Source organism: Callorhinus ursinus, unplaced genomic scaffold (assembly GCF_003265705.2).
Source record: "Callorhinus ursinus isolate GAN/ISIS: 27379988/994484 unplaced genomic scaffold, GSC_fseal_2.0 scaffold66, whole genome shotgun sequence".
Lineage (NCBI taxonomy): Eukaryota > Metazoa > Chordata > Mammalia > Carnivora > Otariidae > Callorhinus > Callorhinus ursinus.
In genome coordinates, this window is record NW_027397128.1 from 6,701,427 (window position 1) to 6,727,368 (window position 25,942).

At 37.8% G+C, this 25,942-nt stretch overlaps 1 protein-coding gene across 3 annotated transcripts in view; it reads right to left on the reverse strand.

Moving 5' to 3' along the window:
• The window catches only part of TEX11 (testis expressed 11), a 298,719-nt gene that overhangs the window by 230,435 nt on the left and 42,342 nt on the right, over positions 1-25,942 (reverse strand). For all 3 annotated transcript variants that reach the window (XM_073885803.1, XM_025888290.2, XM_073885802.1), the window contains exon 8: positions 19,841-19,921. In XM_073885803.1, the coding sequence (XP_073741904.1) occupies positions 19,841-19,921 (81 nt within the window). The remainder of the gene's footprint in view (positions 1-19,840; positions 19,922-25,942) is intronic.

Sequence of the window (25,942 nt, forward strand, 5' to 3'; positions counted from 1 at the left end):
AAAAAACAATACAAAGAAGGTAGATCTGTAAGTCTGTTGTTATACTGGTCATACAGAAAGGGACTTATGGAAGCTCCAGAACCCATGGAATCTCTAGAACCTCCATCCACTGCTAAATCTACCAGCCCAGAAAGACAGCTCCAACTGAATACTCACTTTACAATGCCAACATGAGATTATATGGATGATTTTTAAAACTCAGATACTGAGGCTAAAAATGAGTTTCATCACTAATTTTCAAGTTCAATCGGAGGCCTTGTATTTTTAATTAACTAGATAAGGTCATCTCTCCTGCAAATTACTTTGTATATCAGGATTTTAAAACTCAGAAAAAACAAACCTTGTATTATTTTTCCAGTCCCAAGTTCTGACTATTTTTCTTTCTGCTTTTGTTGTCTTCTACACATTTATAGATCATATATTTTTACATTGTGCTCAATTTTAACAGTGTAGCAAGAATTGAATGATAATTGCCTGGCTTTCTTCCTTAATGGCTTTAAGACATTTACCTTCCAATCCCTCCCTGACTCAGCTTTCTTTAATCCTCGGATATCTCAATAATAATCAACTATAGGTCATTAGTTACTTCTCTTGGTGCCCTAAGACACAATTTTCCAAACACTTTATTTCTCTGTCTCTGAACAGCATTACCTTCTGCCTTCATGTTAACATCTTACAGTAATTTCTAATCCAGTTTTGGCATACAGAAAGGATGTCTCAGAAAAAAAGAGAGTTGGTTTATTTAATTCATTAATTCCTTTTAAGTAAATAACATTATGTTAGCTCTTCTCTAGCCTTTATCTGATCATTTCCTCTCATTATAAGATTTCCTGCTCTAGATTTTCAGGGCCCCTACCTAAAGCTTAAGCCCACCAAAACCACACTAAATTGGAGGTGGGGGAATGGGTTAGCCAGGTGATGGGTATTAAGGAGGGCACATATTGCATGGAGCACTGGGTGTTATGCACAAACAATGAATCATGGAACACTACATCAAAAACTAATGATGTAATGTATGGTGACTAACATAATAAAATTAATAATAAAAAATACACTGAATAATTGCATTGACCTTTAAAATAAAAATCATGAGCGTCCTAACAATATAGTTCTATCAACCACCTTCCACATAAAATATAAACTCTTAACTCTGGACTTAAATGTTGTTTACTAGTAGCCCCATCCTGACAAAGGCATAATTACTCTTCTGTTATATATCCTAGATCTTTTAATTCAGCCCTTTCCATTCTCTCTACATGTGTTTTTCCCTTTATCAGCACTAACACTGTGCAAGATACCAAAAGTTTTCTTTTCCTAAACACCATCTAAGATTCTCCTTTCATATATTTCAATATACTACTCACTGTCCATTTACTCTCCAAAGCACATTAAAGAAAGGTTTCTGTCTTTTAGTAATTTACAATGTGAAATAGATAGCAAAAGAGCCAGAGCCAAAAGAAAGAAATGGTAAAAACATAAAAATGCAAACAATCCAAGAGACTTTACAGAAAAAATTTTTTAAATTAGTAAGAGTTCAGAGAAGTTGCTGGATATTAAACCTTTTAAGCCATGCATTCGTATACATTAGTGACAATTTAAAAATATAATCTTTAAGATATCACTTATGATAGCGATTGAATATGAAATGTTTTTATATAGAAAATTACAAAACTATGTTGAAACACATTAAAGAACATTATATAAATTAGGATTTATCACATTCATGGATAGGAAGACTCAGTATAATGTAGATAGTGATGCTCTCCAAATTAATCTAGAAGTCCAATGCTATTTCAATCAACATCGCAATAGTTTTATTTTAGAGAATCTTTTTTTTTAAGATCTTTTATTTATTTATTTGACACAGAGAGAGAGATAGAGAGAGAGCACAAGCAGGGGGAGCAGCAGGCAGGCAGAGGCAGAGGGAGAGGGAGAAGCAGGCTTCCCGCTCAGCAGGGGGCCCGATGCGGGGCTCGATCCCAGGACCCTGGGATCATGACCTGAGCCGAAGGCAAATGCTTAACAACTGAGCCACCCAGGCGCCCCCCAATAGCTTTTCACCAAACTATCTCTAAAATGAGTATGGAAGGGCAAAGTCCCAGAAAATCTAAGACAACGGTGAAGAAGAACAAAGTAGGACCTATCCTATCAAGACTATACTAGGTTTAGGGGTGCCTGGCTGGCTCAGTCAGTGGAGCATGAGACTCTTGATCTCAGAGTTGTGAGTTTGAGCCCCACACTGGGTCCAGAGATTACTTAAAAACAAAACCGTAAAAAATAAATAAATAAAAAAGACTAGGGGTGCCTGGGTGATTCAGTCAGTCAAATGTCCGACTCTTGGTTTCAGCACAGGTCATGATCTCAGGGTCAAGAGATGAAGCCCTGTGTCAGGCTCCAGGCTCAGTGGGGAGTCTGCTTGAGATTCTCTCCCTCTGCCCCTACCCCAAGCTTGTGTGCTCTCTCTGTCTCTCCCTCAAATAAATAAATAAATAAATCTTTAAAAAAGAAGACTGTACTAGGTTTAATAATGTCCTCCCAAAATTCATGTTTACCTGGAACCAGTGAATGTTACCTTACTTGGAAACAGGGTCTTTGCAATGTAATCAAAATAAGGTAAAATTGGATTGGGGTGAACCCTAAAAGGACTGGTGGCCTTATAAGAACAGCAGTCTAAAATATAGATAAATCAAAATGTAATTCTAAAAATCCCACAGGATTCACCTAAACCAAAGGAAGGTGGAAAAAAGTACAACAGGTGGCTCAGTTGGTTAAGCGACTGCCTTCGGCTCAGATCACGATCCCGGAGTCCTGGGATCGAGTCCCACATCGGGCTCCTGGCTCAGCGGGGAGCCTGCTTCTCCCTCTGACCCTCTCCCCTCTCATGCTGTTTCTCTCTCTCTCTCTCTCTCTCTCTCTCTCTCAAATAAATAAATAAATAAAATCTTTTAAAAAAAAGTAAAACAGAGAGGCAAAACACAGAAAAAAAACAAAAGAAAACAAACCAAAAAAAAGAGAGCATCAAGATCCTACTAAAGACAACAGATTGAGTACACACGAATTACCTCTGCTCTCTTGAAACCCCAATAAAATTGCTGTAAAAAGCACATATCAAAATTTACCATCTTAACCATTTTATTTTCTTTTTTAAGATTTTACTTATTTATTTGACAGAGAGAGACACAGCGAGAGAGGGAACACAAGCAGGGGGAACAGGAGAGGGAGAAGCAGGCTTCCCGCTGAGCAGGGAGCCCGATGCGGGGCTCGATCCCAGGACCCCGGGACCATGACCTGAGCCGAAGGCAGACGCTTAATGACTGAGCCACCCAGGCGCCCCTACCATCTTAACCATTTTAAATGTACAATTTAATAGCGTTAACTATATTTATATAGTTGTGCAGAAGATTCATAGACTTTTTCATCTTGTAAAATTGAAACTATACCCACTAAGCAAGTCCCCATTTCCAACCCTTCCCCCAACCCCTGTCAAGCACCATGCTACTTTCTGTTTCTGTAAGTTCGACTACTTTAGATACCTCATATAAGTGGAATCATACAGTATTTGGATTCTTATGACTGGCTTATTTCTCTTAGCATAGTGTCATCCTCAAGGATCATCCATGCTACAGCATTTAACAAAATATTTTCTTTTCTTTTTTTTTAAGATTTTATTTATTTATTTGACAGAGAGAGACACAGCGAGAGAGGGAACCCAAGCAGGGGGAGTGGGAGAGGGAGAAGCAGGCTTCCCGCGGAGCAGGGAACCCGACGTGGGGCTCGATCCCAGGACCCTGGGATCATGACCTGAGCCGAAGGCAGACGCCTAACGACTGAGCCACCCAGGTGCCCCTCTTTTGTTTTTTTTTAATAAAGATTTTATTTATTTATTTGAGAGAGAGAGACAGAGACAGAGACAGCGACACAGAGCACGAGTGGTGAGGAGAGGGAGAAGCAGGCTCCCCACCAAGCAAGAAGCCTAATGCAGGGCTCGATCCCAGGACCTCGGGATCATGACCCGATCCAAAGGCAGCACTTAACTGAGCCACCTAGATGCCCCCAAAATGTTTTCTTTTTAAGGCTGAATAATATTAAAAAATCCATTCATCTGTTGATGGACATTTGAGTTCCACCTCTTAGCTAATGTGAATAATGCTGTAATACACATGGGTGTGGAAATTACCTGTTCAAGAACCTGCTTTCAGAAATTGAAGAGGACACAAGGAAATGGGAAAAATTCCATGCTCATGGATTAGAAGAACAAACATTAACAATGTTTATACTACCTAAAGTAATCTACACGTTTAATGCAATCCCTATCAAAATACCACCACAGCATTTTTCACAAAGCTAGAACAAACAATCCTAAAAGTTGTATGGAACAACAAAAAACCCTGAATAGCCAAAGCAATCCTGAAAAAGAAAAGCAAAGCTGGAGGCATCAAAATTCCAGATATCAAGCTGTATTACAAACTGTGATCATCAAGACAGTATGGTACTGGCACAAAAATAGACACACAGATCAATGGAACAGAACAGAAAACCCAGAAATGGAGCCACAACTATATGGTCAACTAATCCTCAGCAAAGCAGGAAACAATGTCCAATGGAAAAAAGACAGTCTCATCAATGAATGGTGCTGCGAAAACTGGACAGTAACATGTAAAAGAGTGAAACCGGACCACTTTCTTACACCAAACACAAAAATAAATTCAAAATGGATGAAAGACCTAAACGTGAGCCAGGAAACCATCAAAATCCTAGAGGAGAACACAGGCAGCAACCTCTTTGATATCAGCCATAGTAACTTCTTACTAGACCCGTCTCCAGAGGCAAGAGAAACGAAAAGCCAAAATGAACTGAGACTTTATCAAGATAAAAAGCTTCTGCACAGCAAAGCAAAGGAAACAATCAACAAAACTAAAAGGCAACCTACAGAAAGGGAGAAGGTATTTGCAAATGACCTATCCAATAAAGGATTAGTATCCAAAATCTATAAAGAACTTAATCAAACTTGGGGTGCCTGAGTGGTGCAGTTGGTTAAGTGTCCAACTCTTTATTTCAGCTTAGGTCATGATCTCAGGGTCCTGGGATCGAGCCCCATGTGGGCTCCGTGCTCAGTGGGGAGTCTGCTTGAGATTCACTCTCTTCCTCTCCCTCTGCCTCTCTGAAATATTAAATTAATAAAAATAATCTTTTAAAAAAAGAAACAAAACAGATGAACATAGGGGAAGGGAAAACAAAAAGAGAGGAAGCCAAACTATAAGAGACTCTTAACTATAGAGAAGAAACTGAGGGTTGCTAGTGGGTGGGTGAGGAGCTAAATGGGTGATGGGTATTAAGGAGGGCACTTGTTATGATGAGCACTGGGTGTTATATGTACACGATGAATCACTAAGTTCTATTCCTGAAGCCAATATTACACTATATGTTAACCAACTAGAATTTAAATAAAAACTTCTTAAAAACTTTTAAAAAACTGGAAATTAACAAGCATTAGTGAGGATGGATGTGAAAAAATTGGAACCCTTGTACACTGCTGATGGGACTGTAAAATGGTACAGCCAATGTGGAAAACAGACACTTCATCAAAAAGTTGAACATAGGGATGCCTGGGCGGCTCAGTTGACTAAAGCGTCTGCCTTTGGCTCAGGTCATGATCCCAGGGTCCTGGGATCGAGTCCTGCATTGGGATCCTTGCTCAGTGGGGAGCCTGCTTCTCCCTCTGCCTGCTGTCCCCCCTGCTTGTGCTCACTCTCTCTCTCTCTGGTAAATAAATAAATAAAATCTTTTTTTAAAAAAAAAGTTGAACACAGAGGGGCGCCTCAGTGGCACAGTCTGTTAAGCATCTGACTCTTGGTTTCGGCTCAGGTCGTAACCTCAGGGTCATGAGATAAAGCCTCATGTTGGGCTCCACGCTCAGCATGGAGTCTTCTTAAGACTCCCTCTCCCTCCCTCCCACTCCCCTGTGAGCTTCTGTCTCTCTAAAAATAAATTTTAAAGATCCTTTTTTAAAAAGTTGAACACAGAATTACCATATGACCCAGCAATTCCAGTCCTAGATATATATCCAAAAGAACTGAAAACAGGTGTTTAAATACTTGTACTCAAATGTTAAGGACAACACTATTTATAGTAGTCTAAAGGTGGAAACAACCCCAAAGGTCCATCAACCAATGAATGGATAAAGAAATTGTGGTATATCAATAGAGTGGAATGCTATTCAGCCACAAAAATGTAAGTCCACAGATACAGAAAAGTAGATTGGTGCTGCCAGTATCCAGGGAGAGGGGGCAGTAGGGAGTGACTGCTTAATGGTTACATGGTGATGAAAATGTTTTGGAACTAAATGGAAGTAATGGCTGCATAATATTTTGAATGTATTAAACGAACTTGTTCACTTTAAAATGGTTAATTTTATACCATGTGAATTTCACTTCAACAAAAAAAGTTTTTTAAAAAGTTTAAAAAATCAACAAACCATAAGAGACTCTTAATCATAGGAAACAAACTGAGGGTTGCTGGAGGGGAAGGGGATGGGGTAACTGAGTGAGGGGCATTAAGGAGGGCACATGATGTAATGAACACTGGGTGTGATATAAGACTGATGAATCACTGACCTCTACCTCTGAAACCAACAACACATTATATGTTAATTAATTGAATTTAAATTTAAAAAATAAGAAAAAATAACACCCAATAAATTTTTTTAAAAGTTTAAAAAAATCACACATGCATGAATGTTTATAGCGTCATTACTCATAATAGCTGAGGCTACAACCCAAATGTCCATCAGCAGATGAATGGATAAACAAAATGTGGTTTACACATGCCATGGAATATTGTAATAGGTAACTTCATAGCGAAAGAAAACAGATTAATGGTTTCCAAGGGGCTGGGAAGGGGTAATAAGGAGCAACTACTTAATGGTATGGGGTTTCCTTTGAGGATGATGAAAATGTTTTGGAACTAGACAGAAGTGATGGTTGCACAGCACTGTGAATATACTGACACTGAATTGTAAACTTTAAAATGGTTAATTTTATGTTATAGGAATCTTACTTTAATAAAAATAAATATATTGGAGAAAAAAACTAAAAAGAATGCATCATGTTTCTTAACAGTAACATCAGAACCTAGAAGACAATGTAATGGCATCTTTAAAATGATTTCTAACCCATAATTCCACATCTAAACTATAAATTAAGTGTGATGGTAGAATAAAATGTTTACACATGCAAAGCCTTTAAATAAATTTATATCCCAGGGGCGTCTGGGTGGCACAATCAGTTAAGCATCCAACTCTTGGTTTTGGCTCAGGTCATGATCTCAGGGTCCTGAGAGACTGAGCCCCACGTCAGGCTCAGCACTCAGCACAGAGTCTACTTGGGATTCTCTCTCCCTCTCCTTCTGCCCTCCCACTCATGCTCTCGTTCTGTCTAAAATAAATAAATAAATCTTTAAATAAATAAATAAATCTATATCCCAAGCAACTGTTCTCAGGAAGATACTGCAGGATATGCCCTACAAAAATGCCAGAGTAAAACCACAAAAAGAAAGACACAGAAATCAAGAAATAGGGATCCAAACTAAGAGAGCTGAAGGGAATTCCCAAGTCACTGGAGGAAGAATATCTCAAACAACAACTGTGTAACATGCTTAGAGAGCAACCTGCCCAGATTAGAGCAGATCAGAAACTACAGAAGAGATTTCCTTGAGCAAATGAAACTGATAAAATAACTAAAATATTTTAACATATTGAAAAGACTACATAATTAGGGGAGAAACAATATTGGGGAAGAGACCATATTAAGTACATATAATACTAACCAATCAGGAAAACCAATACAATTATTAACTCCAGGGAAAACAAAATGTTATGCAGGAAAGAAAAAAATAATCATAGTACCCTATATGGTTCAACTACAAATAGCATTTACATAAACATAGCAGTGTAAACACTGAATATTGATCTAATCAAAATTATGGCATAACTATATAGAGATGATGGAGTGAGAGTGGAAGTAGGCATATGAGTGGTGGGGGAAGGGGAGGCCAAAAAGGATTTAAATTCATGTTCTAAAGTGGGAAGTCAACAGATGATAACCTAAATCAAAAAAAAAAACCAAGTAGTAAAAAAAAAAAAAATCAAGAAGTAGTAGTAGTAAAAGAACACTACTCAGAGATGGGAAGGTAAATACCAAAACAACCAACTAAAATAACTGAAAGTAACAGTTCTGCAAGATTAAAAAATGGGGTGGGAGGGACTAATGATTTGATTTGATTTTTTGGGGGGGACTGATGATTTTATAACAAGAATTGTAGAACTATTTTTCTCATTAAACCATTATCATATATACAGTGATAAAAAATAAAAATTACATATATAAAGTCAGAATAAAAAGTAAACCATACATTTAAAAATAACCATGATTGAGGTGCCTGGGTGGCACAGTCGGTTTCAGCTATGGTCGTGGTCTCAGGGTTGTGGGATGGAGACCCATGCAGCATGGGGCTCTGCACTAAGCAAAGAGTCTGCTTCACACTCTTTTCTGCCTCTCCCCTGCGCTCTCTCTCCCTCTCTCTAAAATGAGTAAGTAAATCTTTAAAAAAAATAACAATAACAATTAAGAGCCTGAACTAAAAATAAATACTGATGTTTGTTAAAAGGATTAGTGTTGTTTTTTTTTAAGATTTTATTTATTTATTTGACAGAGAGAGACACAGCGAGAGAGGGAACACAAGCAGGGGAAGTGGGAGAGGGAGAAGCAGGCCTCCCGCCGAGCAGGGAGCCCGATGTGGGGCTCGATCCCAGGACCCTGGGATCATGACCTGAGCCGAAGGCAGACGCCCAACAACTGAGCCACCCAGGCACCCCAAAAGAATTAGTGTTCTAATGGATATATAAAGAGCCTTACTACAGCCAAGTTTTCCATATGCTGTATGTATTTATTTAAAAAGTATAAAATTCAGTTAAAATTTAGTGGAACATGCCATTACAAAGATTCCAATGAGTCATTTTTAAGGCTCAAATGATTTTGAGTTTGGAATGAAAGTTGATGCCCTTAAGAGATTTATGCTCTCCCAGATACATAAAGCAGTGGGTGGAAAGGGTCAGAGAAAGCAGTTATATCCTAACTAACCCATAACAGGCAGAAAACTGAATTTTACTTCCGGGGGCATAATTCATCTGTGTGCCATGAGATTAGATTTTTACTACAGAGAGATATGTACAAATTCTTAAATATGTAAAATCATATGTTTCAATTATTTGGCTACAAGATGGTAACTTTAAATAGACAAAAGAATAAAATCATGGTAATAAAAGTCTAGGCAGCCTACTTCATTTAGAAACTTTGCGCCCCTAACAAAGCAGCAATGAAATCTAACTGAATCTTGAACTAATTACTGCAAAGGATTTTAGAGACCAACTGGCCATTTTCCTTGTGTAAATGAAAAGTTTCAAAATGAAATAAAAATTCTATACTCAAAATAAATTCTAGAGCAATCTAAAAATAGAAATAAACGATAAAAGCAAGCTGAACACATGAATCAACTAATGAAAATAAAATTCCAATTAAAGTTTCAAACTTTGAGGAGAAACAGGTAAATGAATTAAGTAAGCAATCTGCTAAAAGAAAGCTTTGCTATAAAAAATATACATACACACACACTCTGGGCTATTATTGCCCAGGGCTTCTCTAAATCAAGCACTAGGAATTTTTATATTGAAGGAACATTTGAGACCATGTTGTCATACGCTCGTTTTACAGTTGTGGACACTGATTTTCAGAGCAGTAAATATCTCACCACTAGCCACACCCATTAAGTAGCTCCTTCCTACAATGCTGTACACATAGATCACAAGCCTTGTTTTGAGTAATTACAAGAGTCTCAAATATCAAAAAGAGAGTCTCTATGTTCTACTTACCAAGGTAGCTAAGTATACGCAAAATCTTTTTAAAAAAATGCTCAAATTGGAAGAAATTTCTAACTCTCACGAAACAAAGTTCAGTTAAACAAAATACCACTATGTCCCAATTATTCCCATTAATTGATTTTTCACTATGCACCTATAAAAAAGCTGGACACTAGTTATTTCCAACCATTTCTTTATTTGATTTCACAACACCTCCATCAAGCCCCTGGAACTTTTGTATGACATACATTTACTTTAAAATAGAAGCTAATTAAGTTTTGGGATGCCTGGGTGGCTCAGTCAGTTAAGCGTCTGCCTTTGGCTCAGGTCATGATCCCAGGATCCTGGGATCGAGTCCCGCATCGGGCTCCTTGCTCAGCGAGGAGCCTGCTTCTCCCTCTGCCTGGCACTCCCGCTGCTTGTGCTTGCTCTCTCTCTCTCTCTCTCTAATAAATAAATAAATAAAATCTTTAAAAAAAGAAGCTAATTAACTTTCTTCAGAGTAGGTTTTTTTGGTTTTTGTTTTTTTAGAGCTTCATAAAATCCTCTTCCAAGGGCTAGGGACATCCTGATGTCAAGTCAGCTATTCGGGGTACCCAGTTTTTGTGTGCTTTCTCTTCTCTGTAACAATAGCCACTCGAATTATAGGATTTTCGGAATTTATTTTTATAGTTCTATAATTTTCCAGAGGGAGAAAGACTCTGGGACTAAGTGGTTTCCCTGATAAGATTCCATGCAATCAGCTAGTATAAGAATGTATTGTTCATCCACCCATCGGACAAGTATGGAGACTCAGAGCCTAAGAAGGGTAAGAAAGCCTCTACGTGGAGTAATGGCCAGGCATAGGGTGTTGGAGCAGGTTAAGGGGAGTGTGCATCCATGCACGGAGGCCCAGAAGGAAGAGCTAGAGCATGAGCAGGTAGAGGAGGGAGAGGGTGGCAGAGGAGATGGGAAATTGGTTACATACAGGAGATACTAATTAAATAAGCAAATATATTAAAGATAATAGAAACTAGGTTTCTCATTACTGGAGAAGAAAATTAGAAATATGGAAAGGGAGAACAATAGGATGAACACTTTGGCATTACACTGAAATTGAATGTATCATGGCTTTCAGTAGATTAGATAGATAGATAGATAGATGGATAAATAGCTATACTGAGATGCTACATATAAAGATGGATGGAAATGTGTGTGTACAAATATACATATGTATATAGATATATATAGATATATATATAACATACATATATATGTTGTATATAAATATATAGGTATCTATATATACAAATGTGTGAAGAAATAAACACACACACATTCTGTTCACTGAGACAGTCTGACAGCAGTGACACCCCCAAAAGCAGTAAGCACATGTACTGTCCAGATCTTGGCTTCTAAATAACATTTTCCATCAAAAGGAACCAAACCAACTGAGAGAAATAGCTAATTCCATGGCTTAAGTGAAGAGTACAGGATGAGCCTGGAACATCTTATAGGGACAGAAAGGAAAGAAGTACTCACAGGTGATGGCAATATGTCAAAAAAGGCATAGAAGTCAATTTATAGGGGCTCCTAATGGTAAAATCTGGGAAAAGGTGAACATCAAAATAAATCGAGTTTAGCTCTAGATAAGAGCCACCCTTTCTCTCCCACTTAATATAACTATAAAACCTGGACCAACTGCATGAAACTATTTGAGGTCTCTGAAAAGAAAATAGTAGAAGACAGATTGGGGAAGAATACCAGAATTCAAAGTAACACCAAGATGGTGGTGGTTTACCATTCTTTTCCCCTGGTACACCACGGCCTAAATGAATGCAGCCAGAAACTAAGCATAAGTACCGTGGTGCACACTGAGAAAGTATCTCTAGTTCTGGTTTCAGTTACTCAGTGCAGAAATCCTATTTTGGTTTTTATTTTCTCCTTCCTCCATTCTCTTGTATTATGCTAAGTGAAATAAGTCAGATGGAGAAAGACAAAGGAGATCAATTGTATGGTGACGGATGGTATAACTAGACTTGTCACTTTGTACTATATACAGATGTCAAAGTGTAAGGCTGTATACCTGAAATTTATATAAATACATACATAAAATTTTTGTAAATGTTAACATATAGCTAGTATATGACCCAGCCTTTTCATTCCTAGAATACCCAGGAGAAATAAAAACACATGTCCACAAAAAGATTTATACATGAATGTTTAAAGCAGTTCCGTTTGTATTAGATTTAAAAAAAAAAAACAGCTAAAAACTAGAAATAATCTGAGTATCTCATCTACAGGGGAATAAACAAATTGTGATCTATCCATATAATGGAATTTTAACCTGCAATAAAAAACAAACTACTAGGGAGACAGTCTTACATGTACTAGTCTGCTCTCTTCCCAGTGTTGGCCTCACTGAAATAAATTCCCTTCTTATTTCACCACCGAACAAATAAACAAAAACTACTGACATGAACAAACACATGGATGAATCTCAAAATCACTATACTAAGTAAAAGAAGACAAATCATGATTCCATTTATATAAAAATACAAAAGACTGCAAACTACTCTATAAAGACAGAAAACCAATCAGTGGTTGCCTGGGTAAAAGGTGGGAGGAAGGGAGGAGGAACGGGAGACAACAGAAAACTTTTCGGGGTTATAGAAAGGTTCATAATCTTGATTGTGATGATGGTTTCATGTGTGTACACATATGCCAAAACACATCAAACTATAAAATTTAAATGTATATGATTTACCATATCTTAATAAAGCTGTTTTGAAAATGCCAATTTCATGAAAGATGAAGGCAGATTAAAAGATACTAAAGAGATGGGACAACCAAATGCAAGCATAATTCTGAACTGGATCCTGGACTGGTTGGGGGTGGGGGAGAACAAATGTATAAAGTACACACTATTTGGACAGTTAACAAAATCACAATATGAATTATAGATTAAAGTACTTATGAATGTTATATTTATTGAATTTGATCATTGTTCTGTGTTTATAAAGGAGAGAATATTCTATTCTTTTTTTTTTAAGATTTTATTTATTTGAGAGAGAGAGAATGAGAGATAGAGAGCACAAGAGGGAAGAGGGTCAGAGGGAGAAGCAGACCTCCTGCTGAGCAGGGAGCCCGATGTGGGACTCGATCCTGGGACTCCAGGATCATGACCTGAGCCGAAGGCAGTTGCTTAACCAACTGAGCCACCCAGGCACCCGAGAATATTCTATTCTTAAGCAATATACACTGGGGTCGCCTGGCTGGCTCAGTTGGTAGATCATGTGACATGGCCCCATGTTGGGGATAGAGTTTATTTAAAAAAGAAAGAAAGAAAGAAATATACACTGCAGTATTAAGCAGTAAAGGTGCATGATGTATGCAGTCTTCTCTCAAAAAAGAAAATAACAATATATCAAAAATTATAGAAAAACACATGAAAATTTCAATTGATTTAAAAGAAGTATTTTACAAATTCCACAACCTCTCACAATGAAAACACTCAAATGAGGAACAGAAAGGAGCTTCCTCAACATGACAAAAGCTGTGTAATGAAAAACCCACAGTTAACATCATACTCAATGGTCAAAGACCAATAGCTTTTCCTCTAAGATCAAGAACAAGACAAGGATGCCAGCTTTCATCACTCCTATTCAAAACAGTATTGGAAGTTCTAGTTAGAGCAATTAAAAAAGAAAAAAAAAAGAAGGCATCCCGATTAGACATGAAGAAGTAAAACTATCTCTATTCACAGATGACATGATCTTACACATAGAACATACTAAAGAATCTTAAAAAAAAAAAAAAAGCCCTTTTATGGGTATTAAGTGAATTCAGCAAAGTTGAAGGTTACAAAATCAACACACAAAAATCAGTTGTATTTCTATACACTAGAAATGAACAATCAAGTAAAGAATTTTTTTTGAAGATTTTATTTATTTATTTGACAGAGAGAGACAGCAAGAGAGGGAACACAAGCAGGGGGAGTGGGAGAGGGAGAAGCAGGCTCCCCATTGAGCAGGGAGCCCGATGTGGGACTCGATCCCAGGACCCGGGGATCATGACCTGAGCCGAAGGCAGACGCTTAATGACTGAGCCACCCAGGCGCCCCTCAATTAAGGAAATTAAGAAAATAATTCCATTTATAATATCATCAAAAAGAATAAAATATTTAGGAATAAGTTTAACCAAAGAGGTATAGAACTGTACACTGAAAACTATAAAACATTACTGATATAAACTAAAGAAGACTTAAATAAATAGAAAGACATCCCATGTTCATGGGTTGGTGTTAGAAGGTGTCCTCCAAACTGAGAAGCCACTTTGAGGCTGAAAAATGAAGTAGGCAACTCCATACAGTTTACACAGTTTTACTTAGTAGGGTAACTGACAAGGAGGATTGGGCAGATGATGATAAGGGCAGCTGCAGCTATTTTCCACAAAGTCTAGACCTTAGTCTACAGATTTTATTGAGCAAGGGGACACGAGGGAGGGCACTGTAGTGAGATCAAAGGGTATGTATGCACTTCAAAGGGTCTGCATGCACCTAACTGAGAGCTAACATTTAACAGACTTCATGATTCTATGTGTGCATCAAGATGGGGAAAGACTATACTATCTCTAACACACTCATGAAAGGCTAAAACAGGCCTCCCCACATTCCAGCTTTGGTGGGCATTTCTAAGGTGTGTATATTAATCTCCAAGGGGCCCAAAACATGTAGCCCCAGGAGAACTCATTGAACGGACATGAACAAGACGGAGAGCCAAAGATGGGAGTATTGTCAGCACATCTACAACCGGAAAACTTAGCATCACAAGATGACAATGCTATCCAAATAGATACATAGATTCAGTGTAATCCCTATCAAAATCCCAATCACCATTTTTGAAGAAATGGGAAAACCTATGCTAAAATTCATATTCAATCTCAAGGGACCCAGAAGACCCAAAACAATCTTGAAATAGAAGAACAGAGTTGGCGGTCTCACACTTCCCTACTTCAAATGTACAGCAGAACAAAACAATAACCAGAATAGTGGGGTACCGGCATACGAATAGACATAGAGACCAATAGAACAAAACTGAGAGCACAGAAATAAAGTCTGAAATCTATGGTCAATTTGTTTTTGACAAGGGTGCAAAGACCATTCAATGGGGAAAGAATCTCTTCAAATGGTATTAGAATAAATGGATATCTACAAGCAAAATAGTGAACTTGGACCCTTACTTCACACAATACACAAAAATTAAAATGGATCAAAATCCTGAATTTAAGGGCGCCTGGGTGGCTCAGTCGTTAAGCGTCTGCCTTCGGCTCAGGTCATGATCTCAGGGTCCTGGGATCGAGTCCCACATCGGGCTCCTTGCTCCGCAGGAAGCCTGCTTCTCCCTCTCCCACTCCCCCTGCTTGTGTTCCTGCTCTCGCTGTCTCTCTCTCTCTGTCAAATAAATAAATAAAATCTTTAAAAAAAAAATCCTGAATTTAAGAGCTAAAGCTGTAAAACTCTCAAAGAAACACAAAAACCTTCATGACCTTGGATTTGGCAAGTTTCTTAAATGACACCAAAAGCATAGGCAACAAAAGAAAAAAAGAGATAAACTGGACTTAATCAAAATTAAAAACTTTTGTGCATCAAAGGACACTATCAAGAGCATGAAAACACAACCCTCAGAATGGGCAAAAATATTTGCAAACCATATAAGGCTTTAATATCCAGACCATAAAAAGAATTCTTAAAACTCAACAACCAAAAGACAACCCAATTTAAAAACAGGCAAAGAGGGCGCCTCGGTGGCTCAGTTGGTTAAGTGACTACCTTCGGCTCAGGTCATGATCCCGGAATCCCTGGATCGAGTCCTACATTGGGCTCCCTGCTCAGCAGGGAGTCTGCTTCTCCCTCTGACCCTCTCTCCTCTCATGCGCTCTCTCTCACTCTCTCTCTCTCTCAAATAAATAAATTAAAATATTTTTTAAAAAATAAAAAAATAAAGATAGGCAAAGAAAAAAATAGGCAAAGGAATTTAATAGACATTTCTCTAAAGAAGGTATACAGATGCCCAATAAGCACATGAAAAGATGTTCAAAGGAAATGCAAATCAAAAGCATAATGAGAAACGACTGCACACCAACTAGGATGGCTATAATAATTTTAAAAACTGGAAAATAAGAGTTGGTGAGGATATGAAAAAACTGGACCCTCATACATTGCTGGCAGGAATGCAAAATGGTGCAGCTGCTACAGAAAACAGTTTGGTGGTTCTTCAAAGAGTTAAACACAGAATTACCATATGACCCACCAATTCCAATACTAGATATTTATCCAAGAGAATTAAAAACAAGGGTTCAAGGGGCACCTGGGTGGCTCAGTTGGTTAAGCATTTGACTCTTTTTTTTTAAGATTTTATTTATTTGATAGAGAGAGACACAGTGAGAGAGGGAACACAAGCAGGGGGAGTGGGAGAGGGAGAAGCAGGCTTCCTGCCGAGCAGGGAGCCCAATGCGGGGCTCGATCCCAGGACCCTGAGATCATGACCTGAGCCGAAAGCAGACACTTAGCGACTGAGCCACCCAGGCACCCCAAGCATTTGACTCTTGATTTTGGTTCAGGTCATGATCTCAGGGTCGTGAGATCGAGCCCCACGTTGGGCTCAGCGCTCAGCAGGAGTCTGCTTCTCTCCCTTTCGCTCTGCCCCTCTCTGTGCTCACACTCTCTCTCTAAAATAAATAAATCTTTAAAAAAAAAACAAGGGTTCAAAAAAATAATAAAAACAGGGATTCAAACATATTTATGCATCAATGTTCATAGAAGCATTATTTGCAATAGCCAAAAGGTGGAAACAACCCAAGTATCCATCAATTGATGAATGGATAAATAAAATGTGGTATGTACATACAATGAAATATGATTCAATCATAGCAAGGAATACAATTCTGATACATGCTATGACATGGGTGAGTCTTAAAACTATTAATGCTAAATGAAGTAAGCCAGACATAAAAGGATAAATATTATATGATTCCACTTATATGTAATATCTAGAACAGGAAAGTCCATAGATAGTAGATTAGAGGATGCCAGGAACTGTGAAGAAGTAGTAATAGGGAGTTACTATGTAATGGGTACAGAGTTTCTATTTGAAGTGATAAAAATTTTTGGAAACTGATAGTGGTGACGGTTATACAACATTGTGAATGTACTTAATGCCAATGAATTATATGCTTAAAAATGGTTAAAATGACAAATTTTATGTTATATATATTTTCCCACAATAAATTTTTATAATTTTTTTTAAAGATTTCATTCATCCACCTGAGAGAGAATGAGACAGTGAGAGAGAGCATGAGAGGGAAGAGGGTCAGAGGGAGAAGCAGACTCTCTGCTGAGCAGGGAGCCCAACACGGGACTCGATCCCGGGACTCTACGACCATGACCTGAGCTGAAGGCAGTCGCCCAAACAACTGAGCCACCCAGGTGCCCAATAAAAATGTTTTTATAGTAGAATGTCAACTAATGAATATAGAAAGAAAGATGGAATTAGAAAAACATCCAATTGTCAGGGCGCCTGGGTGGCTCAGTTGGTTAAGCAACTGCCTTCAGCTCAGGTCATGATCCCGGAGTCCCGGTATTGAGTCCCACATCGGGCTCCCTGCTCAGCAGAGAGTCTGCTTCTCCCTCTGACCCTCTCCCCTCTCATGCTCTCTCTCACTCTCTCTCAAATACAGAAATAAATAAAGAAAAAGAGCCAATTGTCAACCATCACAGTACTAATTTAGGCAAGAAATATCAATGGATGGTAAAGTAGGATGAGAAATTAGACTTCATATAGTTTCAAAGTATCACCCCACAAAATACTTATGAATAACACAGGGAAAAAATACATACGTTTATACTAGAGAAACCTGGAAGATACCATTTTAATCAAGAGATCAAAATTAGCACCATCAATAACAGATTAAATCAAATCCTGTCTGCCACCCAATAGGAAGCCATGAGGAGAATACAGAATCACTTCTGTGATTTTCTGGTCCCAGAGTCATAATTTTTTCTAAACATGAGGAAGCTCTGAACAAACTCAAATTAAGAGTGGGGGAATTAGGAAGATGTTGCTTAAGGGTAGCAACTTGCAGCTAGTAGTAAGTTCTGAAGATCTAATACACAACATAGTAATTACAGTAAACAACACTGTATTATAAATTCCAAAATTACTAAGCGACTGGATCTTAACTGTTCTCAACACAAAAAAAACAATGATTATGTGACATGATAAAGGTGTTAGCTAACACTATTATAGTAATCATATTGCAGTATATAAATGTATAAAACCAACATGCTGTATACTTCAAACTTATACAATATGTCAATCATATCTCAAAAAAATTTTTAATTAAAAAAACTAAGTTGCATTCTACAAAATGACTGGTCAGTAATCTTCAAAACTGCTGAAGTCATGAAAGTCAAGCAAGAGTGAGGAAGCATTCCAGACTGAAAGAGACAAGGTACAATCCCAGATTGATTCCATTTTGTATAGAGGACAGTTTAGGGAAACTTTAATGAGGTCTCTGTGCAAAGGATGAAAAGAGTTCTTCATACTATTCTTGTAACATTTTTTAAAAATACGAAATTGCCTTAAAATTTTTTTAACTTTTTAAAAATTTTATGGAGTTTTTTTTTAGTAATCTCTACACCAAACATGGGACTTGAACTCACAACCTCAAGATCAAGAGTCACATGCTCCACAGACTGAGGCAGCCAGGTACCCCTGCTTTAAAATTTTTTCTAAAGTCTAGAGGTGCCTGGGTGGCTCAGATGGTTAAGACGTCTGCTTTTGGCTCAGGTCATGATCTCAGGGTCCTGGAATCGAGCCCCACGTCAGTCTCCCTGCTCAGTAGGGAGTCTGCTTCTCCCTCTCCCCTCTGCTTCTGCTTTTTGTCTGTCTCTCAAATGAATAAATAAAATCTTTAAAAAATAAAAAAAAAATTTTTTTAATTAAAAAAAATTTTTTTAAGCCCAGAAGAGAGGGTACCCAGGTGGCTCAGTGAATTGAACGTCTACCTTCAGCTCAGGGTCCTGGGATCAAGTCCCACATCAGGCTCCCTTGCTCAGCGGGGAGTCTGCTTCTCCCTCTCACTCTCCCTCAACCCCTCCCCGCTGCTCGTGCTCTCTCTCTTTCTTTCTCTCAAATAAATAAAATCTTTTTTAAAAAAAATTTTTATAAATAAAATAAATACAAAAATAAAGCCTAGAAGAGTACCTAGCATATAACTGTTAATATATATTTACTAAATTAAGTTCTACATTATAACACAGAATTTTGGGGAAAAATAAGACCAAACTCACAACTAGGTAAAATACATGAAGCCCTAGGAACATTCACCCTAACATCCAAATATATCTTTATCAATTCCCTCTGTGATAGTAAAGAATGAAATAGACATAGGCAGTGAAATAAGAAAGAAATAATAGAAAAGGGAGATAAAGTAGAAAAATTAAAAATTATCAACCCTGGAATTTTGATGAGAACCAGACTGGGAAGTAGGATTTATTTACCCTATCAATTGTCTCACACCCCCACAACCCAATATACAAAAATACAATGGCAGTGATATGATTAACTGCTATCGACCTTGACAGCAGGGAAATAAACTCATTTTTTTCCATTCTTTCATCACATAGCTTGAAATATGGAGGAAATATTATCAAAATGGTCTGACAATAAAAGGGAAAGCAAAGAAATTTTAAGAAATAGCCTTTTGCATTTTTAAACACCCTTTCTGGTAAAGAACAAAGAAAATATTTCAAAGATCAGCTAAATGAGTGGAACTGACCTCAAATATAATCTCTGAAGGGCTATATGAAGTAGTCATGATTCTACCTAGAACCTGATATAGCATATTTTCAAACTCTTGGAAAATAAATGCAGAGATTTCACTCACCATTTGGGGGAACCTCATCAACATATCCTTACATCGCAGTGCACATGTAGATGCTCTTTGAAAATCCCCTTGAGCACATGCCTGAGAAAGTGAAAAAAATATCAATAATTGGTTAAAATGAAATAACAAGCTATTTGTCTATAAGCCAATTTCAACATATTTTTAACTCTCATTAAAAAGTCTTAATTTGCTTTCTAATCTTTTTAGCAACACTAATTAGTCTAGGTAAACATAATAGCCAGCTCAAAATACAAAAAAATTAGAAGAATCTTGGGTAACACAAGAGTTGATAGTGATGGGAGTCATTTACTTTTTTCTGGAAATGGTAAAACTGGTATACAATCTTGTGTTACTACATTATGATATAATGCCATGTCTAATAGATGCTTCCCCAACTTGAATAACTCTTGTATTTATCTCCACATTAGAGGGATTTTTAAATGTTAAATAGGAGTCTTTTGTCCTAAAACAGGCTCACAATAACCTCATAGTCTGAACTGCTGTGAATATCTGCTATGAAAGGCAGGTAAGCGCAATCCCATCTTGGAGCCAGAAGAGCTACTCTGCTATTTATTATATATAACCTTGAACCTTACACTCTAATGGTTTCAGTTTCCTCATCCATAAAATCAGGACAATATTATCTCTAAGATTCCTGTCAGCTCTATCATTCTGACTGAACAACATCAAATGAATGAAAACATTATTCACACATTACATAGGCACTTGTAAAAGAGGCTTGTTTCAGTCATTTAAAATTTACTGACAAGCCATATTAAAAAAAAAACATGGATGGGGCGCCTGGGTGGCTCAGTCCTAAAGCGTCTGCCATGATCCCGGGGTCCTAGGATCGAGCCCCGGGTCAGGCTCCCTGCTCAGCCTGCTTCTCCCTCTCCCACTCCCCCTGCTGTGTTCCCTCTCTCCCTGTGCCTCTCTGTCAAATAAATAAATAAATTCTTTATAAATAAATAAATAAACAAATAATAAAAAAACATGGACATATACAAGAAAATAATTTGATGAAGTACTTTGTAGGGGGAAAATCCCTATATTTTCTGTGTTCTTTTCTCTCTCTTATTTGATATCAAATATTCTTGTGCTTTGGGTAACAAAACAATTGAGCAGAGAGAAGAAAAGATGAAGAATGTAAGAAGCCAGCTTCTCTTCAGTTTTCTCCTCTATCTACCTGCTGAATATTAAGCTTGACATCTTGCTGAGTAAAAACCCTCCTCTAAGGCTTAAATGCTAGATTGTATTAAAGGGAAAAATAAATTGTAACCACAAGAGCCTCAATAAACCAAATCTCAATTATCTATAGAGTTTACAAAATATTATTCATGTCTATACAAATAGATGTTTGATGAATACTTGCTGACTGATTCATTATTCAAGGTGGAGGAAATCATCATAAAAGAGAAATGCTGAGTGACAAACCCCACATTGGAGAATGTTTTCTGTTCTTATAACATATAAAGCAATATAATGCTGTAAAAAATCCATAAAGTATCCATCACTAATCAGATTTTACCTCAGTGGAAATGAAATCTCTAATAATTCAAGCTAGTTTTGAAAATTTATTCATCTTATTGGGCCACAAATCAGTATTTCAAACCCAAAAGACAGAGAATTTGGGTACAAGAAGTCTTAAAGAAGAAGCAGCATGATGTAATGCTCCAGCAACCTTTGGTGAGCATCAGACTCACCAATGGAGCTCTTCAAAAATCACATGCCCTGGTCCCATCACTTGTAAATTCTGATTCATTACATCTGGGATGATGCCCAGCCTATACTGATGTAGTAAAAAGAATAGGGGCTTTGGATTCCCAGTTTTTCTGCTTCTTCTTTTTTTTTAATCAAAATACAGTTGACAGGGGCATCTGGGTGGCTCAGTCATTAAGCGTCTGCCTTTGGCTCAGGTCATGATCCCAGAGTCCTGGGATCGAGCCCCGCATCAGGCTCTCTGCTCAGTGGGAAGCCTGCTTCTCCCTCTCCCACTCCCCCTGCTTGTGTTTCCTCTCTCTCTCTCTGTCAAAATAAATAAATAAATCTTTAAAAAAAATACAGTTGACATACAAGGTTCTATTAGTTTCAGGTGTACCACACAGTTATTTGACAATTCTACTTCTTTGCTCAGTGAAGTTAGGCAAGTCATAGCCTCTGTGAGCCTCAACTTCCTTAACTGTAAAGTAAAGACAAGTAATATCTACCACATAGGATTGAACTTAGGAGAATCAAATGAGATCACAGATGTGAAAGCATTTCGTAAACTTTAAGACAGCGCCTGGTAGCTCAGTTGGTTAAGTGTCTGACTCCTGATTTCAGCTCAGGTCATGATCTCAGGGTCGTGAGATAGAGCCATGTCAGGCTCCACACTGGGTGTGGAGCCTGCTTAAGATTCTCTCTCTACCTCTCCTTCTGCCCCTCTCCCCTCCCCCTCTCCCTACCTCTCTAAAAAAATAAAAAGACAGTATACAAAAATGTGAATAATTTTAGCAGTCAACGCTACCACCAGTGCCAAGAATTTTAATAAAAGAGGTTATCTGCTGTTATGTGGTACTAACTGTTAAAGAGAGGAAACCTCTTTGGCAAGGCACCTGGGAGGCTCAGTCGGTTAAGCGTCTGCCTCTGGCTCAGGTCATTTCAGGGCCCTGGGATCGAGCCCCGCATCAGGCACCCTGCTCAGAGGAAGCCTGCTTCTCCTTCTCCCTCTGTCTGCACTCCCCCTGCTTGTGCTCTTCTCGCTCTCATCAAATAAATAAATAAATAAGTAAATAAATAAATAAATAAATAAAATCTTTTTAAAAAAGAGAGGAAACCTCTTTGAAATCGTATCCTAGCAGACCCATAAAGTATTACATGGACCAAGGAACTTAGGTTTCCCCTTAATTAGAAGAAAAGCTCCAAGGTTGGATCTGAACTACTACTTAACAGCAGTGGGTTATAACTTTTATGCAAGAAATTAAATGATAGACTGACCATCACCTAATATACCACTAAGTGATAATGACAACATAATCAAATGACAGTAAACTATGCTGAACAGATCCACTAAAAACTTATGCTAACTTCAAGTAAACCCTCACTTCAGCTCAGCAATCAAAAACGTTACAGCTCCCAGTACCATGTCAAGTACATAGTGGATGCTCAGTAAAAATAAGTTTCTTTGTTGATCTCCTAAGGACATTTCCCACTCAGATATTCAAGCCTTTTTTTCCACATTCTTCAAGTACTCCCATAATATGCCATTATCTTCCTACTGCACCCCTCACCCAAATTATTTCACCTTCCATCTTCGACAAAACTCATGCGCTCCCTTATCCAACATCTAATTCTCCTCTGCAATTTAAAATATCTATCTTGGGCGCCTGGGTGGCTCAGTCATTGGGCGTCTGCCTTCGGCTCAGGTCATGATCCCGGGGTCCTGGGATCAAGCCCCGCATCGGGCTCCCTGCTTGGCAGGAAGCCTGCTTCTCCCTCTCCCACTCCCCCTGCTTGTGTTCCCTCTCTCGCTGTGTCTCTCTCTGTCAAATAAATAAAATCTTAAAAAAATAAAATAAAATAAAATATCTATCTTATGCCCCCTTTCCTTACCAGAAAAGTTCACAGTCTTAATTTTCACAGCAGTTACTTGCTCATATTTTGTTTTATTGTGGAACATCATTCACATTTCTTTTAAAGCAATTACCCTGTTGTATTGCATCTGTTTACACATCTCTATCTACCACAAAATTTACCTTAAGCTCCTGTAAGAGAGGTACTACATACTAACGTTATAGATCTTTTTACCTCTATTACACAGACCACTCACTTATATATACTGACATATCTATGTTTACAACACACACACACACAGCAGGCACTAGATAAATGCTTCTTTATCCCCCTATATATGTATTGATCAGATTCCTTTCCATCTTCTGGTATATGACACCTCTTTATCCAACTCCTCCAGTCTTCTTCTCCCTTGCTTTTTATATTCAACCTATGTTTATATATACTCTATTTTGAAAATAATCTTCCTTTGACCATCCTTCTGTGAGTAGCTACTCAATTTTTCTTCTGTCAAACATATGTCAAAAATATGAATATTCTCAAATTTTAGCATAAAACAGAATTATATGAAAGGCTTGCTAAAACACAGATTGTTGGGCTCTACCTCCAGAATTTGATTCACTGGGTCTAAGTGGCATCCAATAATTTGCATTCCTAAAATGTTCCCAGTGATACTTTCTTAAAAGACCCTTTATTTTTTTAAGATGTATTTATTTAGCAGAGAGAGAGTGCATGCACATGTGCATGACTGGGGGGAAGGGGCAGAGGGAGATAATCCTCAAGCAGACTCCCAGTAGAGTGTAGAGCCCAACGCAGGGCTCGATCCCACAACCCATGAGATCACGACCTGAGACAAAACCAGGAGTCAGACGCATAACTAACTGAGCCACCTAGGCATCTCCCCTAGGTGATATTGATGCTGTCAGTCACAGCTCCAGACCAATCCTATACCAATAGCTCTGATTTTTTTTTTTTTTTTTTTTTTTTGGTCTCAGGAGCCCTAGAACTCTTAAAAATTCTTGAGGACTCAAAGAGATTTTATCTAGGTTATGGCTAGCTGTAATTTCTAATAAAGTTCAATAAAGAGCTATAGAGTTCATTCTGACAACTTTTGCCAGTATTCTCATTGCTTTTAATTGAACTTAAAGCTGAAATGTAAAAAATATTTATTATGCTAAGCAAAATAAGTCAGTCACAGAAAGGCAAATATCATATGATATCACTCGGATATGGAATTTAAGAAACAAAACAGGGGCGCCTGGGTAGCTCAGTCAGTTAAGCATCTGCCTTCAGCTCAGGTCAGGATCCAAGAGTCCTGGGCTCGAGCCCCGCATCTGGCTCCCTGCTCCACAGGGAGCCTGTTTCCCCCTTTCCCTCTGCCTGCCGCTCCCCCTGCTTGTGCTCTCTCTCTCTCAAATAAATCTTTAAAAAAAGAAAAAGAAACAAAACAGATGAACACAGGGGAATGGGAAAAAAAAGGGAGGGAAACTGAGCGTTGATGGAGGGAGGTGGGCGGGGGATGGGCTAAATGGGTGATGGGTATTAAGGAGGGCACTCGTGATGAGCACTGGGTGTTATATGTAAGTGATGAATCACTAAATTCTAAACCTGAAATCAGTTTTACCATATATGGTAACTAGAATTTAAATAAGGGAGGAGTAGGAGACCTTAGTTTTGTTTGGTCCCTGGAATTCAACTAGATAGCTATCAAATCATTCTCAACACCTGTGAACTCAACCGGAGATCTAAGAAGAAAAGATTTGCTGCAATTCTACAGATAGAAAAGCGACCACTTTCTGCAAGGTAGGAGGTGCAGAAAAGTGAATGCATCTTTTCATGTGCTTATTGGCCATGTGTTTATCTTCACTGGAGAAATGTCTATTCAAGTTTTCTGCCAATTTTAAATTTAGGTTATTTGTCTTTTCATTGTTAAATTCTAAGAGCTCTTTATATATTCTAGATGCTAGATAATTCTCAGATATATGACATGCAAATACTTCTTCCCATTCTGTGGACTGTTTTTTCACTTTATTCATAGTATCTTTTGATGAACAAAAGTTTTAAATTTTGATGAAGTTCAATTTAGCAATTTCTTTCTTTGCTTGTGCTTGAGGTATCATATCTAAGAAATGACTAATCATCACAAAGATTTATACCTATGTTTTCTTTTAAGAGCTTTATACTTTCATCTCTTTTAGGTATTTGACCATAATGTAGGGGTTTATTTCTGGACTCTCAATTCTATTCACTTGATCTGTATGTCTGTCCTTATGCCAATACCACACCGTCTTGATACTTCAGTTTTGAAATTAAGAAGTGTGAGTGAGTCTCCCAGCTTTATTCTTTTACAAGATCTTTTTGTTATTTTTCAAGTTATTTTAGGTATCATGAATACATAAATTTTAGGATCAATTTATCAATTTCTACAAAAGACAAGGCAGCTGGAATTTTGATAGGGATTGAATTACATCTGTAGATCAATTTTGGGGAATACTGTCATTTTAATATTAAGTCCTCCAATCCATGTATATAAGCTAACTTTCCATTTAT